The sequence below is a fragment of the Equus przewalskii genome, chromosome 15 (assembly GCF_037783145.1).
Source record: "Equus przewalskii isolate Varuska chromosome 15, EquPr2, whole genome shotgun sequence".
Taxonomy (NCBI): domain Eukaryota; kingdom Metazoa; phylum Chordata; class Mammalia; order Perissodactyla; family Equidae; genus Equus; species Equus przewalskii.
In genome coordinates this window covers 18,833,114-18,851,200 of record NC_091845.1, presented here as the reverse complement: position 1 = coordinate 18,851,200, position 18,087 = coordinate 18,833,114, and the positions used below count along the sequence as shown (strand labels likewise).

General features: G+C 33.6%; 1 protein-coding gene across 3 annotated transcripts in view; it reads left to right on the top strand.

The window, feature by feature from the left end:
- PPP4R2 (protein phosphatase 4 regulatory subunit 2) overlaps positions 1 to 14,082 on the top strand; it is a 48,388-nt gene extending 34,306 nt beyond the window's left edge. For all 3 annotated transcript variants that reach the window (XM_070576777.1, XM_070576778.1, XM_070576779.1), the window contains 6 exons: positions 7,817 to 7,910; positions 9,697 to 9,734; positions 10,595 to 10,669; positions 10,928 to 11,071; positions 11,772 to 12,061; positions 12,319 to 14,082. In XM_070576777.1, the coding sequence (XP_070432878.1) occupies positions 7,817 to 7,910; positions 9,697 to 9,734; positions 10,595 to 10,669; positions 10,928 to 11,071; positions 11,772 to 12,061; positions 12,319 to 12,638 (961 nt within the window). In that variant the 3' untranslated portion in view covers positions 12,639 to 14,082. The remainder of the gene's footprint in view (positions 1 to 7,816; positions 7,911 to 9,696; positions 9,735 to 10,594; positions 10,670 to 10,927; positions 11,072 to 11,771; positions 12,062 to 12,318) is intronic.
- Positions 14,083 to 18,087: the final 4,005 nt, after the last annotated feature.

Sequence of the window (18,087 nt, the reverse complement as noted above, 5' to 3'; positions counted from 1 at the left end):
TAAATTTCTAATTTCTTAATCTGTAAAACAGGTTAATTGACCTTCTCAAAATAACCTGAACAATCATTAAATGTCTAAACATACTTAAACATAATTGCTTTTAAAACATTTTTTTATCTTGAACCATCAGTATTTTGAACTTGTATTTTTTTAATTTGAGTTTTCAAAGTGGCAGTTTATAAATCATCTTCCCTAATCAGGTAGAATGCAAGTTTTTATCAGGGATACGTTAATATTTTTCATTTTTAAATTTAACCTTTTTTGTATTATAGGTACATTGAAACACGTCTGTGATCTTTTTCAATTTCATGTTTTGAATATACATAAACTAGTAGTTGTTTTTAAAAAAAGTTTTCGTAGGAGGCGTGGGTAGAAGTGGCATTTTTTTCTTTTTCAACCAGTTTGAGCGTCTGTCCTTTCTAGTATACCTCTCCCACTATTTGTATTAGATCATCTTTTAAATTACAAAAGTGATATGTGTTCATAGTTTTAAGGAGAGCCCCAAATGTTATAGGAGTACATAAAGGAAAGAATCAAAGTAGGATCACATTACATGCTAGTTGTATTTTCCTTTTAGAAGAGTTTTGGAATCTTCTCTATATCAGTATATTTACGGCTTTTCTTTTGTTTGTCTATTTATTTGAAATGGCTGCATTATTTTCTGTTATATGAGCAGGTTGTAATTCATTTTACCCCATCCCCGTTGGTGGTAGGCATTGATTTTTTTGGCTGTTACAAGTAGTGCTTGTAGTGGACATCCTTGTACATACCTTTTTGTGTTGATGAATGTTATGTATTGATTATATGTATCGATTGTTTCCCCTTTTTTTAACTTGTAGAAATGGAATTGCTAGATTAGAGTGTATGCACACTTAAAATTTTTATTGATACTTCCAAATTGACCTCACAAAATGTGGTCATTTATGCTTTTGTGTGTATGTAAGTGCAGTTTGTGTAATTCTTCAGTATTTTTCTGTGTATGTGCATGGATTTTTTTCTTTGATTGCAAGTGAAATTGAACATCTTTCTCTGTCCTTATTGGCTCTTGTATGAATTGTGATTTCATATCCTTTTTTCGTTTTTCTTATCTTTTGGCGATTTTCTAATTGGTAAGTTTATTTTGTTGTTTTGGTTTTGCTTTTAATTTGCTCTGTGTTAAATGCTGAGTAGTATTTTGCCATGAAAAAAGGTTATTCATTTTCTAAAATTATTCTAGTATATTGTCATCATACACATTTTTCCTCCTTGAAGCGGAAATTGTCCATTCACTTGTTTGCTTATTTCCTGAGCTGTAAGATTCTGGAGAGTAGGGGTAACTGTCTTTTCCAAACAAGCCTAGAGCAGTGAATGCCCGAACACAGGGTTCTCGAACAAACAAGTACTGAATAAGTGAGTGAAAGGAAGAAGAGCACACTTCTGTGCCTATATTTTGTTTAACAGGGCATGGTACATACAATTACATAGTCAAATGCTTAAATTCTTTTTTCTAAATTTGGTTAGTTATATTTTCTTGTCCTTTTAAAATTACTTTTGAACTTTAAAATTTTATAGGAGAAGATGGATTGATTATAGCTACTCTCCAGAACTGAAGTTACAGTTTCTTAGATGAGAAACACCAAAAATTAAAACAAAATCAGAAACTTAAATGAGATGATGGATTAAAAGATATTTGTTGCCGTTTTGTGCCCTCTGCTTGGGCTTATAATGAACAAGAATCTATGGGCTTACTCAAACCAAGGCTATTTATGAAAATCCTCTTCCTATCATAGACACCATGAATATAATTTAGAAACTGCAAGTAGCTAGAAATTAATTCCTATAATGGGACACAAAGAGGGAATTTTGAAGGGTACAGAGAATGTAACTTACATTCCTAGTAGTTTTAAAAATTAAGACTTTTTTGTGTCCTCTGAATTACTTAGAATGGAAGAATACTGTAAAAGTATAAATCACTTAAGTCTTGCCCCTCCTTTGATAGTGGTGTTAGACCTAAGACCCCTCTAAAATAAGCAGCACGTTTCACTTAGTGTGGGTAGCACTAAAATAACATGGCTGTTTATTTGTGAGGGAGTCTGGAAAAAGTGCACAACCATTTAATAACTAAAAATCTTTGTTAAATCATCTCTTAGGCAGGTATAGTCACAACTGAGGAGTGCTTATCATCTTTTGGCTTGATAGTCTTTCTGACTGTTGCATTTTTTACTCTGAAGTTATTTTAATATACATGATTAACCAGATTTTGCTTAGTCCTGAAAACTTTCACGATTGTTTTATATGTGTGTTCATGCACACAGACATGTCTCGTAAGTTTCTGCACCTGAGAGCTTGCCTCTTCATACTTCTTTTAAAGGTCATAGATGAGATTTTTATACTCTTAAATCTGGATTGTAAATATAAAACACATGCTCCTTTTTTGATTTTGTGTTGGTTCGCCATTATTCAGGGATAAGAGAGTGGGTTCTAGCCTTTTGTTACTTAGTTCTCTTTTCTCTCTTGACTATTTTATTGCTTGCTGGATTTTCTGCTCCTTGGTTGGTTGGGAAAAATAGAGGTTTTGCATTTTTTCTTAAGTATTTGTGTCACTGTTTGTTGGGTGTATTGAATCTATTAGTTAAAATGTATTTATTTCTGTTTTCTTCACTCCCTTTTCTTCTCTTAGCATAACTAGTTGAGAATCAGAATTATTGAGTAGCCTTTCCTCCTACTCTACTCCCCTCCTTGTCTTGTCTCCTCATATGGCTTGGTGTGATGTTCTCTCTAATAAAATTTTTAAAATTGAAAGATAGGAACTAGCAGAAATCTAATTTTTTCTTGACATTTTTATTTGATGCAAGTAAAATAATTCAGACTACTCTAGGCACTATGCAAGATAGTTAACTTGATTAAAAGCATTGATAATCGTTGTAGGTTTATTTTGGAATGGGGAATGACACAGATATTAGTTTACTTATATTAGTTTAAAACTAGGTTAGTTACAGTTATTGAAAGAGGCTAATTCTTCATTTTCTTAATTTTTTATACTTGTCATTTCACAGTGACATTTTCAGTAGATCCCAGAATTTCTGACATTTGATTCAGAATTTCTGACGTTTGATTTGAGGTATAAAATACACACATATGAATATTTATATATGTGTATATTTATGCAAATGTCAAAGCCTGTGTACAGAAAGAGCACACTGCTTTAAAGGTAATATCACAGATTCCAGTGGTATTTCTGGCTTTTGCAGTTCATAAGAGCAAACAAAACGGAACCCGTTCAGCCTTGGATAACTGAGAGACATTTAAGTTAGTTTCCACCTAAAAAGTTCAGGTCTGACTTCAGTAATTCTGTTAACTAAGGCATAGTATAAATGTGGCTATTAATAGTCAGAAAATGAAGACATAGTAAAGCACATCTTTATGCATAAAACAAAAGTGAATTGGCTGTTTTAGCATTTTTCTTAATAGGATGTCTGATTTTATGATTATCTCTCTAGTTTTTTTACTCTAATGATCTCTGTGTTATACTTTATATTCCGTTATCTTTTTCATGAGGAAAATTGCACATACAATACAGAATAAGGTAGTCAGTTATCTGATTTTTTTTAATCTTAGACTGTAAATGAAATGTACGTTTCTTTTTTTTATTTTCTGAATGCTTTTTTTTCCAGCTGAATACCTTGGTTATATATTCAGAATATTTGCACATTTTGTTGATTAGACATTTAGACAGATTAAGATAAATTTTAGTCAAAGTATAGTCTAATCTCAGATTAAAATATGATGGGAAATTATTCCTTTAGGGCTTACTTTAGTGTTTAAAATTTCTGTCTTTTAAAAAATAGCATTGAATTACTATTTTATGCTTAGATGTCTTTCTCTGGTGTTCAGTAGCTTTTCTTGATATTTGAATTCCCATAGCTTTTAGATATATAAGATTTGACAATTTTTTTTTAAACTAGTAAATGGGGACAGAGTACAGTAAAATTAAGATACATAACTAATGTAAAATGTGTGATCCTATTTAATCAGAGTTAGTTGTTTTCCTTGGGATTAAAAGGAATATTTTTAGAGACAAAGATATACTTTTTAATTTTGTTTCTCTGTAGTTGGTTTTTGGAGCGTTTGTGCCTTCCCACAATCTCATTAAATAATAGATGGAATCAGGATGAAGGTAGAAACTAAGATTTATTGAACACTTTATAAAATATTTCAGGTGCTGTTAAGTGGTTTCTATATATTATGTCATGTTTAGTCTTCATGACACACATGTGAGAAGTGTACTTTCAGAATCCCTGTTTTCTAGATAAGAATGTGAAGACGTAAGAGGTAAATTCACTTTGGGCAAGGTCTTCCAGTGGGCTAGCCAGTGTTTTTTTTTTTTTTAACCACACTACTCTATAATTTGTATATTAAAAGTGGACTGGTTGACAGGGGCCGTCGTGGTGGCTAAGTTCACGCACTCTGCTTCGGACCAGAGTTCAGAGGCTCGGATCCTGGACGTAGGCTTACAGACCGCTCATCAAGCAGTGCTGTGGTGCTGTCCCACATACAACAAAATAGAGGGAGATGGGCACAGATGTTAGCTCAGGGACAACCTTCCTCACACACACACACAAAAGTGGACTGGTTGACAGTTTTCTGTAGTGTTTCTGAGTAATACCATTTGAAAGGACCTGTTAACCTTTGGATGCTTTACTTAATTATGTGGTTTGGTTTTGTTTTTTCCCAAGTTTTATTGGATTTTCTAGGTATACTTTTTTTTTTTAATGCTAGCTAGGCATGTCTTTTTAAAAAGCTTTTTTTAGTTCCCTATATAATCTTAGTTTTTCATCTTATTCTGTGGGCACAAAAGATAATATATTGCAGAGTAAACTGCATGTATTTTATTTGAAACAAGGAAGAATACTTTTCTACTAAGTTATTTATTTTACAGTGTACCTCTGCTAATGAACATCCTTCCTCCATTCTCCAAAATTTGGGGATTCTGGTTCAGACTTTTCATTGAGAGTGGGTGGTATGCATTTTTTCTTCTTAGCACATGTGTCTTTGGCCACATTTTTATTGGAAAAAGCCTTAATATTTTCAGGAGTTAAAATAAACTATTTTATGTGCTGTGTCCAATGGAAGAGTAATAGCAGGCAAACTGTCATAGAGTTGTACCAGGGCTTCATGTTGGATTTGTTTATCTGATTTATTCTTATGCTTCCTTTTAAAGACCTACCTCAAATTAAGCTTCATGCTTGCTTCCCTGGCATATAGTTTATTCTGTTGTTATAGCACTGTGTACACAATTTTATTAGCATTTGTTTTTGTATTTGTAATTATTTACATGTCTGTCTGCTTGGCTATTAAGTTTTTCTAGCTTTATAATAGGTTCTCATATTTATATAAAAGGTTAAAAAATACAAACTGTAAAGAGACCTTTTAATGCAGTTCTCAAAATTATATTAGTATTTTCAGTGGTTACTTTTATTTACCAGTAATGTTTTATTCATGAATTTTAGCCTGTCCATTGAGGAAGGGAAGTGTTGTGTGACATTTTAGTGCCATCTATTGGACACTTGGTAAAATGACTTTAAAAGCTGTTGAAAGTGTCTCAGACAGTAAGTAAACTGATTTTATCATTGGCTATTATTTCTATTACACGCTATGCAACATAGTACAGTTTTTCCCCTAAAAGCAGTATTAATTTTCACCAACACATACAGTGTTAATAATTGGCACAGTTCCTAAAGAAAATTAGCCAAATCATATACTGTAAACATTGTTAAGTAGAAGTTACTCATCTTTTAAAGGTAATTTTAATTTGAGAGAAAATACTAGTTTTTGGTGTTTTTTGAAAGAAATTTAGTTAGAGGAAGAGACATAAGTAGACAATATCTGTTTAAGTATTTGCCCGTTAGGTACTGTTTGAATATTCTTAAAACTAGCTGCTATTTTTGAATAAATTATAAACTTTTAATTACAGAATCACTGTGAGGTAATTAATGAGGGAATAGCATAGGTGGTGTGTGTGTGTAAGGTTTGGAGAGTAGTGAGCGAGAAGAAGGGCTGTGGTGCAGGTATACCACTAATACTCTGAAATCACGTTGTGCACATAAATTACATATTGAACATAATATATGTGAAGAGATCCTGCCCTTAAGAAGCTTTCAAATATGAACAAAGACAATTTGGAAAGTAATGTTGTTTATTATATATGTAGTTTGGAAAAGTGCTTAAATTTTTTTTTCAACGGAGTTAACAGCTGTCTTGCATATTAGCTGTGGGTTTCCAAGTATGAATTGTCTTTATAGGAATGAACAAAACGGATGTGTTAGCTTACTCTTTCACTGTTAGTAATGTTGTTAGTGTGCCTTGTGCTTCTCTCATCCATTTTAAAAAATTCTTAGTTTTGACAGTATACTTCACTCTGAATAGATTTTCAAAAGCAAGGAAGAGAGTATTTTTTCTCAGAAACCCAAAGGAATTTCCTATAACTGTCATGATGAACATCAAAGAAGTTAGGTATTTCTAACTGCGTCTGGATATTTGTGATATCAGGCAAACATTTCATCTTTAGTTAGTGCCCAGTCTTTTGGCAGAACGATAGTTTTCTGACTTTTAGGTTTTGATGCTACCTGAGAATTCTCAAGATTGATTCTTGGTCTCTCAAATAAGTAAAATGTTTGTTTTTATATGAATAACATTTACTTTTTACCTTTTCAAAATTTGTTATAAATCTTATACTGACTTTGTAAGAACATAATAATATTGATGCTAAGAATATAAGAACTAAATGTAGGTTGTCCAATTAGAAAATAAAGTTATGATTTTAATATGTGTGGTATAGTGGAAAGGAGAACATAGGATTTGAAATTAGAGAAACTAGGTTTGAGTCTTGGCAGTGTTACTCAGTAGCTGCTTTACCTTGTGTGGGGGGAGAGTGTTTTGTCAAACTGCCTATAATCTAGTAAAGAACTTTGCGAATGTTAACTCTGATAATTTCAGGCTTTGTAATTCTCTTTCTAAGAAGAATAGATTGCTTGGCACATACTTAGTCTGAAGTTTGTGTTTGTACTTTTACCTGCATTTGTCGTATCTAATCTCATGTTTGCTGTTCTGATTGTAATTCTGAGGAACGCTAACAGTATGTGAGATCGTTTTTATATTTATGAAATGATTTTAGTTCCAGCTTAGGTCACTTTTGTATTTGCTGTCATCAAATGAACATTTGATTACGGTTGACGTATTTGGTAAAGTAAGGGAAAGTAAGGAGCTTTGAGTATGTTTGTTGTGAGTATTTTAAGTTTGATGAAACATAGATTGTATATAAAGTTGTAATTATGGAGCAAAGACGTATTTATAATACTTTTCATTGGAATCATTTGTCTTATTTTGTCCAGTAACAAAGTGTTTGTAGTTTTATTTGAACACTGGAAAGAAGTCTTTGTATGCAAGAGAATACTTGAGGAAAAGTTTCTGTATTAAAATAAACTAACTTTATTATTATTTGTATTCTTTCGCTTGTAAACTTAAAATTGAATCTTCAGAATTGAGAATGTTGAAATTTTTTCTTGGTCAGTTTTGAAGCTTTTTGTTAGTTTTGATGTTCTTTTTTATTTTTAAGGCAAGGAAGAGAAAATTGTTTTCTTGTTAAATAAAAAGACAGGTGTGCTTATTCTCTTGCCTGTTTTTAAGTGACTCAGCCATTCATTCCCCTATTGTAGCATTTCCTTTTATAGGTTAACACATGGGTGACTAGATAAAGCTTTAAATAGCAAGTTTAATAATGTTCCTAATTCTCTTGATAATTAATGACCTCAAACTATAAAATTATATTCTTTTGCAGTATCCCTTTTACTATTCAGCGACTATGTGAATTGCTAACAGATCCAAGGAGAAACTATACAGGAACAGACAAATTTCTCAGAGGAGTAGAAAAGGTATTTATTTTATCATTGAAATTATGTTAAACCTAGCATAATAGATTTCAGAGAAGAACGTTGAGTAAGATCTGGTTCAGGCACCTTTTGTTGAAAGAGGTTTTCTCAGCCTACCTGAAGTTTTTCCTAAATTATTTTCCGAGTTGTGTTCTAAGTTTCAAGGAGAGATTTTAATAGGAGGGGCAGAGGAGGGCTTGTGATCAGTTAAGTTTGGGGAAAAGCAGATTATTGTTTCTGGGAAATTCATTGTATACCTCAATATTATTAAAGGTTCTATGGAGTTTTATAGTTGACATTTTAACTTTAATAGAGTGTTTTGCACACTTGTTAACCCACAGAATTCACTTATTTGGTTCTGGAATTGAGGGACAAAACTTTGGAAAAACACTGATGCACATCATTTAAATTAGATACTGAGAGAGATACGGGTCAGATTTAAGAATGAGAGAGGGCCAGCCCCCGTGGCCTAGTGGTTAAGTTCGGTGCACTCTGCTTCAGTGGCCCAGGTTCAGTTCCCAGGCATGGAGCTACACCACTCATCTGTCAGTGACCATGCTGTGGTGACGGCTCAACATACAAAAAGAGAAAGATTGGCCATCGGTGTTAGCTTGGGGTGAAACTTCTCAGCAAAAAAGAGAGAATGAGGGAAGCATTAGGTTTTTTGTGAGTGAGGAGGATGTTAGTAATGAGGAAAGGGCATTCTGAACAAAGGAAACAACGTGGTGAACAAAGACATTGAGGTGTTTGAGGGAATGAAAAGTAAGTTTACTTGTCTGGAATGAAGAACTAATGAAGGAGCCCCAGGGGAACCAAGATTGGACCAATGGGTTGCTAATTCTCTCAGCTGGTGATTGAACCTAAAACAGAGTCCAGTGTTCATTTTAAGGTTCTAATTCAAATTCAATTTATTTTACCCTTGGAGCAGGAATCCAAACTATTTAGTGATTTGCAGTAGACCTTAGGGCCTTGCTGGATTACTATGTTTTGCTGAGCTTCCATGCCCTCAGTTTAATGAGATTTCTGAAGGGCAAGGAATTGAGATGGTTCATCAGTACTTATTTCTCAGCTCAGGGACTTTAATAAGTACACTTTGGTGGCCTTTGGATGGAGAGGCAGTGTCACAGTAGTCATATCAGGGGTGGCCCTGCCTTCAAATCAGGGCTGCAGTGTTTCATAGTTGGATAACCATGGACCAGTTACTTAACCCAAAGTCTCAGTTTCCTCATCTGTAAAATGTGGATAATAATAGGGTGTGAGGGGGAGTAAATGTAAAGCACTTACTCTGGCACGTAGCAAACTTTGAGTGGTTGTTGACAATAAAGTTTACCAGGATGATTATATTATAAAAAAGGTTTGAGTCTCTTTCCTTGGGGTATATATTGCTACACATCAAGCCTTGGATTGGGTACTGCTCCATCATACTTGGCCTAAATACTACAATCTCTAAATATCTTGATGATTCAATCTAAAATGAGAGAGTATGGTTCCACTCTATTACATATAATATATGATGTGAAGGCTTCAGATTAACTAGAGTAAAAAAAATAAGACTGGGAAAAAAATAAATGGTTTAGTAGGATATTAGATTTTGATCTTTTGTTATTGTTTTAGTTTTTCTTGTTTGATTGGAAGTTTTCATTTTTAACCTTTATTTTCATTTTTAGTAAAATTGGAATAAATGGAAACTTAACCTATCAGGGTGATTTTTAAGAAATTAAAACAAATGATTCAACTTTATGTTGTAGTACTTTTCCTCATATTAAATCACCAATTTTCATTATTGCAGAATGTGATGGTTGTTAGCTGTGTTTATCCTTCTTCAGAGTAAGTATTGAGATTTTTCTGTTCCTGGTATATTGTACTTATTACATCGTTTCTAATATGTTAGTCTTAAAATAGGTTGCATTTATTTTATATGTAATTAAAAGGGATAACATTGATAAGTACTTGTGAATCTATTAACCAGTCCCCAGAGTAGAATATTACTGGTAATATTAATTATATGTTTTTGTAGTAAAGAGATTTGGATTAAAGAGATTGGTGATTTACTGTAATCTTAACATTGTTGGATTCATGTACTGTTGGAGCGCTCAGGGCCCTGGGATCCCATCCTAGGTACCTTTCCAGGGCATCTCTAGGACATAACTCCTAGGTTTGGAAAGCTGCTTGATGACGTTCCTCTTCGTGATGGAAAAGTATTTCCAGTTGTCAAGATTTATGTAGCAAGTTAAGATGTCAGTTTAGGGCATAGTCCTTGCCACTGTTGACATTTTGTTATGAGTGGATATCCTGGAAAGAATTACAGGAGGTTTAGCAGTGTCCTTGCCTCTACCCACTGGATGCCAGTAGTGTGCCTCTCTTGCCCTGAAAAGTGTCTTCAGACTTGCCAAATGTCCCTGGGGGATACAGGGTTGGGGAAGGGTGGTTGTGAGAAAGTTGTTGCCCCCCCTTTAGAAACATTGGTTTAAGGTTAAAATATCTCAGATTTCATAGACAATAGCGGTGAAATTGTTTTTAGAACTCTTTCAAGAATAAGATACTGAGATAATTCCATAATTATGTTATTTCTCAAAGAAGTCATTTTCTTTGGTTCTGTGAGAGTGAAAAATCTTACAGACTTGTGATTCTTAATCAAAATTAAAGAAGTAAAGCATCCATAACAATGTTTTTTTCTTTGCTCATAGGAAAAACAATTCTAATAGTTTAAATCGAATGAATGGTGTTATGTTTCCTGGAAATTCACCAAGTTATACTGAGAGGTGAGATTATTGATTTTTAATATCCTAAGAGTTTGCATTTTCCTAATTTTGAGTAGCAGGTTCAATAGACTTTTTAAAAAATTGGACATTTTTAAGGAGTGTATAGGATATAGTAAACAGAATTAGTTAATTTAGTAACCCACGGATCTGAAAGTCAAAATTTCAGCAAAAACTTTGGTGATGTGTTCATATAAACAACCTTGGGAGGGATGACTTTTTACAAAAATGGGAAAATGATGTTCATTTATCTTACCGTAGGTCTAATATAAATGGGCCTGGAACACCTAGGCCACTTAATCGACCAAAGGTTTCTTTGTCAGTCCCCATGACAACAAATGGCTTGCCTGAGAGCACAGACAGCAAAGAGTCAAACTTAGAGCAAAATGAGGACAAAAATCACAGGTTTGTGTGTGATTTATATTTAATAACAGAAAATGTTTTCATGTTTTGTAAAATGGTAACATTGATTGATGGTTTTTAGCACTCATTTACAGTTTAGAATTGTTTTGAGGGATAGAACAAGGTTTTGTTGTGGTTATAGGAGCTATGGCTTCTGTTTGCAGCATTAGTACATGCTGACGATGGATATAGAAAAGGCTTAAAATTGCTAATTTGGGGAGATCCTATTTATAGTAGAATCTTAAGAAAGTAAAGTTGTCATGATACCTTTAATTTCTGGTTTTTGGAAGTTACTTGAAAAGGGAAAAGCTATTTGTAAATGAGTTGAAATTTTGTAAGTTATTTCTCATTGTAGATCATAAAAAGAAACCTTATATTTATATCCCATCTCAAAAAGAGAAAGTCTTAAAGAAAGACCATGTATGTCCATATGGAAGACTTATTGTTTTATTATAAAAGGACATTTAACTTACTGATGATTTGAACAGAAAGGTCATATGACTTGCTGACTAGTCCTAGTGGAGAATATTCATTAAGCAATTGAGGTTTCCTCAAAATTATTCTTTTGTGTTTTTCTTTGCCCAGATGTTACAATTTAACTTTGACAGTGAAATAGAATTAAAAAAATTTAGACCTTAAAAATGAGAATGTAGAAGTTGAAGAAAACACTTTTATTAATGACGCTTTAAAAAAACATTTACAGTGACTCTGCGACATCTGAATCAGAAGGTTCCTCAGTGAGCCCTATAAAAAATAAACATCCAGATGAAGATGCTGTGGAAGCGGAGGGGCACGAGGTAAAAAGACTCAGGTTTGACAAAGAAAGTGAAGTCAGAGAGATGGCCAGTCAAACATCTGCCAGTGAAATTTCTTCAGTTATGGTAGAAGGAACAGAAGCATCATCTTCATCTCAGGATAAAGATAAAGAAAGTAGTTGTACCAGGCAGCACTGTACTGAAGAGGATGAAGAAGAGGATGAAGAGGAAGAAGAAGGTATTTAGAGACCATCTGTAAAAGGGTGGAGTAAGGAGATCCTCAAATTCTTGTACTTCATTTTTGCGTGAAAGAATTTAACATAATGGAACTCCTTATAATTCTGATGTTGGGCTTTTCTCCTACCTGTATGTAGTTGCTGCTGAGTTTCAGGGGATATGATTTGAACTGTAGAATATCAGAATTCATGAAACTTAACTGTTGTGGAGGTATTTTGAAAATAAAATTTAACTACAACAACATTTGCTTATTTTTAGAGTCTTTTATGACATCAAGAGAAATGATCCCAGAAAGAAAAAATCAAGAAAAAGAATCTGATGATGCCTTAACTGTGAATGAAGAGACTTCTGAGGAAAGTAATCAAATGGAGGAATCTGATCTGACTCAAGCTGAGAAAGATTTATGTTCTGAAGGTAGTGAAAATACAGGCTCTGTAAGTAGTGGTTCTGATTGCCATGAAACAGAAGGATTAGTAGGATCCAATTCCAGTAAAACTGGAGAGATTCTCTCAGAATCATCCATGGAAAATGATGACGAAGCCACAGAAGTCACAGATGAACCAATGGAACAAGACTAACTATTTAGAAACATTTAGATGCAGTATTTTACATACAGTTCTGGTTTTACACTGTATAAAACTTTTATGTAATAAAGTGGACCTTTAGTTTTACAAGAGAAGCAGGTTGTAAAATAAAGTACTTTATGGGATAAATCCTGAAAGAGTTGTACATGTAAGAACTGTGAATATCAGCTCCTCTGGGTCCTGCTTACCGCTGACTTTTTTTTGGTCTGGTCAAATCAGTGGTTTGTGTATAGATTTTTTTTTTTTTTAAATTTAGAATTAAAGTTTTTAAACTGGAAGGTAATAATTATAATTTTGAAAACCTTTTGGAGATTATCACGTTTAGTTGATATATATGCAAGAAAGCTTTTTGTCTTGTCCCTTTCTGACAGCTCTAGCAGTTTTCATATTTTGGTCATAGTTTCAACATTTTAACATGTGAATTATAGGGTTTCATGTTGGTTTCCAGATTTTATTGTTTGACTATGTACAATGGAACTTTAAGTCATATATACATATATATATATATTATTCTAAGGGGGGAAATGTTATATTTTTCTGTTTCTATAAGAGATGAATACAGTGGATACTTTTTCTATTGATAATGATTGAGTTCACCTCTTTCAGAAGACAGTTTCTTTCTCTTCTGAGTAATTCAAATAAAATCTGGCCCTTGTGAAACCCTGGAAATCTTAAGTCTGTTGAAATACCAGGTTAAACACATTCCAAGAGATCTGTTCAAACTAAAATTCTTTTGTATACTTCTGAGGTGCCTGAGAAAAAGACTTCATTATTTATGAGAAAATGTGCTTTATCTTGGAAATTGTGTTCAAATATAGCTTACTGTTTTGTAGAATGAATGCTCATAAAAGCTGATGTGAGACCATCTCAGAAGAACTGGGCGGGTCCTTGACCTTTCGCTTGCTTTTCTGAACATTGTGAATATTACACATTTCTTTCTAAATTATTCTAGAGTATGCAAATGTCAATGATATGAAACACCACTGTACTGGAAGATTAATATATTACTTTAGTAATGTACCAGAGCTGAATGACTGAAGCTTTAGGGTGCATAGAAACCACCATAATTTGTATGACATTTTGAAGTGAATTAAATATTTTTGAACATGCTTCTTCGACAGCCAGTGTTATATTTTTCAGATCAACACAAAGCACAATGATTACTCTAAACTCAATATTTTCAAATTCACATATTTAAAGTCATGCAAGCTGCAACTTCCCTGTCAAAATTACTGGCTGCCAAATTTATACTTGTTTCTTCAGCTGTACCTTTTGATATTTAGAATTTTTAAATTTCTGTAAAGTAGATTTTGTAGAATGTAATGTGTTCACTGCCTTTGTGAAGCGGTATATAATTGTATAATTTCTGTGTGTAAACTGAATGCTTGGGCTTTCAATACAGTATTCATATAAAGCAATAAATATTAATGTTATGAAATATTCGAGTACATTTTTATCAAAATAGAATCCCTTTTTTAGTTTCAGATACCTGAAGTACACAGATGAACTTATAAAACTGATGCAAACAATTTCTGACACTGTATCATATGCTTTGGGGTGATTTGGGCGGCAACCACAAGTTTTGCATTTTGTTTTGACTACTTAAATTACTATAACTAAAAATACCGAAATGATTTGGCTCCGTTTATGTTTGTAGGGTAATATACTACTGACTGACTTGACTGCCAGGTTCACAGCAGCTGGATGATATATTTATGAATATGTCTAATAGTTGAAATAAAAACTGAATATTGATTTATTGTACCCAAGAGGGGAGAAAAATCACACATTGTAAATTTTTTTAAATTTTGCAAAAAATGTTAAAATGAAGCAAATTTTAAATGTGACATTCATTTCTGGTGACCTATTACTTGATTTTGTTGAGGGATATTTTTGCCAATGAGAACAGATTTTAAACATTTTAAGTTTAGAAATTTTGAAATTTTCTTTAGAATATTTATGAAATTGTTGTCAATAAACCTTTTCTTTCAGATCTTGTGACCTTTTGATATTTTTTATTTTAATTGTGCCATGGACCATTTGTAAACAAATCGATTTACTTTTGTTGGTTATAAGTTGAAGATTTAGCATCATGACTTTAAGGTCTGTGGTTTTATTTGTAAACTTGCAATTGCTCTTTTTGCAAGGGCAAAAGTATTTCTTTATTAAATAAAGTACAATAATGGTGAATGTACCAAAATGCCATCACTTAACTCTATGAGAGATCTGCATTTTAATCTATAGTTTAATAGTTTTAATATTTATTAGCTATTCATATGTTGATCATAGATCAAACTTGTTGCTGTTTATACAGATAATTGTAGAATGCTCATGGAATATCTTCTTTAGGATAGGTGGAACCTTTCTGTAGTTAAACTGGGAAACCTTGTTGAGCTGGTTGAAGATAGTGATGCCCATTTGAAAGTAAATTTACACAGGTGTGAATAGGTGCACTCATAGAGACTTTGCTTCAGGAAAATGTCAGTTCTAACGGTAACTGATAGAGATGTGAATTTTTTAAAAGGCTGATTTTAGGCACATTTTGTTAACATACATCAGCAAAGTCATATTAGAAGATCTGAATGAACAATCACGACCTCAGTGATTAAAAATATTATTTTCCTTTCTGGCCTTGAGCAGATTGTTTACCTGTTAGACTCTAGACTCTGAACCCAGCATATAAAAAGAATTCGAAATGCTGATGACGCAAGTGAGACTATATATGTAAAATGTTTTTAGCACTTTTCCCTTTTAAAAAGTAAAAACAGATTATCCTCGTGCGTTTTAAAAATATCTTTTCAGTTCTGAAAATGTAGCAGGAATGGAAAAAGTACTGAAAAATGTCATATTTTAAATGTTGGTTATTAGATCAATTGAACTGATCTGCTTAGGATTTCCTGTAACTACACCTTTCAGAAGTGTGGACGGAGCAGTGGAATTGCCCATTGGGGAACAGTAAGCCCCTGCCTTGGAAAGGCATCCCACAAATCCTGGGCCAGAAGGTATGGCCTGTTGAAACATGGAGGTTCAGGTTTTTTGTTTTGCGATGTAGATAGGCATGTATTTATGCATTTTTGCATTTGTAAAATCAGCAATTTTTCAAGTAATGTAAATGTAATATACTAGTTTACTTAAAAAGGTACTTGGGCAGAATCTAAAGCTGCTACAGTGTTTGATTATGAGAAATGTAACTTGTGGTAAGGATGAAAATGCAACTTGTTAGAACCAAAGGAAATAAAAATTTTGGGTAGTGTTTCAAATTGTCTTTTGAACAGGAGTTTCTTAAATACATTGGTTTTGATCAAATGAAACTCAGTTCTCTCTTGAGATTTGTGCTAATCGTAAAATGGATGAATGCAAAAACACCTTGTAATTTAATATGGAATTATTATAATTAGGTTTACTGGATTATTAGCCTAATAAGAATGCTAGTATGTATTGGTTAGAATACATCTTAATATTTCACATAAAAAATTCAGTACACTTTCTTCAGAATTTTCTTTTATTTCAACTTGGAGCCTAGATTACTTTGCCAAATAAATGTATTATTTTCATAATGCAATAAAATATAAATTAGAATAATATCTTTATGTGTGGAATTACTTTATTTGCTGTCATAGTTCACACTCCCTCGGCTTCCCCCTCCCCACTCACCTCAGATAGTTCAGGATCCACAAGCATTTCCTCATCTATAGGGAGGAAAGCTTAATGCATGACTTTATTATAGCTGTTTCTTAAGTGATAACAGGGTATTTCTGCAGAGAGGGTGCGTCCGAGTTGAACGGACAATTGATTTTTTGCTGGGCAACTCAAACCTGGTATCTGGCAGATAGCAGCTAGATTCTGTTCAATTCTGGGTTCTCGTTCTTAATACACATTACTGCACAGTACGTGATAGTAGATAGTAGCATCTGTAGCTCTGAACTCAGGAGATAGTACGTGCTAATCAGCATTGTTTCTGAATGTAAGTATTTGTGGGTTTCAGTTTCTCATTTAATCTCTAACTTATACCCACTTTATTTTTTACTAAATGATATAGCTAGGACTGAGTTTTGGGTTGATGATACGAAGACTGGTTCTTCCACTGACTAGGAAGAAGACGCACAGTGTCAGGCTGCTTGCCTGTTGAGAATGAAGAGTAGTACACTATTCCCTTGTGTTCCAGCAGTTTCAGGACAACAGACATTTTTTTAGTTTAAAATCAACAGTAGAGTTTGTGGTCTTTGGATTTATTTGTAAACTTTCAGGGTTTTCCTTTCCAAAGGCAATGCATTTTTTTTTTTAACTAAAAATAATGACAGAAAAAGTGCCAGCGGTTCCTTGTGTCCTGGTCTGCAGACTCCACTGTTGACTCCTTTTTTAACCTTACAAACTGGCCTTGTGTTTGGCAAATGGTAATAGAAATCAAGTGAGCGTTGTGCATGCTGTCTACACAATCCACTTTAGATTCCTGTTTTACCGATCATGTGACTACTTTCTGCCTGCTTGAAGGGTGCAGAGTTCATCCCTGAAGCCTTTCTTGGCTGCTTGGTTTGTGGAGTTGGGAGCAGTACATGCTGTCGCATGTCCTTGACAGGAAATCCATGGGCAGTTAGTCCGCGAATCACCAGGACATGTGCATCCCGGTGACAGGAGACTTCTGTGTCAGTGAACAAACCAAGTCCTGCTCTAGATACGGTATGAGGGGACTTGATATTTGTTCAATAATGCTTGCGTCAAGAAATCCTTGCAGTTGAATATAGGCTTTTAATTCTGCTTATATTTCCTGAGACTTGGAGGAGGAAATTAGGTGGTCAGTAACTTGGCTGTTTTCCTTTCGGATCATACTGTTTCTTTGCCTTGCTTGCAATACTGCAGAATGGAAGGGTTAAGTTCAGTCGTTGGTGACTAACAGTTCCCATGTGCATTTAGGAACACACATAATCTCCCACTTTAAACCTGACTGGGTTCCTAAAATTAAGTGGTTGGAATTTAGAATACAGTTTTCTTATATAAATTATTAGAAATACAGGTAGCTTTCAGGCCATTATATACGAAGCTGTTTAGTTTTTAATGTGAGTGAATTAAGCATCTATAATGTTTAAATTGAAAGATGTGAACCAGTTTCTAAAGTGAGTTTGTCAAAAATGCCTCTGCCACAGTTGTGGCCGTGTGAGTGCGAACTCCACTGGGTGAGGTGTGTCAGGGAGGATCCAACAGCTCTCCAGGTGTGTCGCTTATTTTAAAGTCGGGGGTTATAGATTGAGCACAAACTACTAAATACATGTTAATATTTGGTGATCCAAAATGCAGTAGGATTTGCAGTGCCTTGTCATTATGATGTTTTCGTATTGTATTGACTATTGGAAGTGTGTTACAGATAGAGGAGGTGTAGATAAGTTTCCAGTATATTTCATAGTTTCTTCTAAAAAGTAATAGACCACAGAAAGGATTCCAGGTGCTT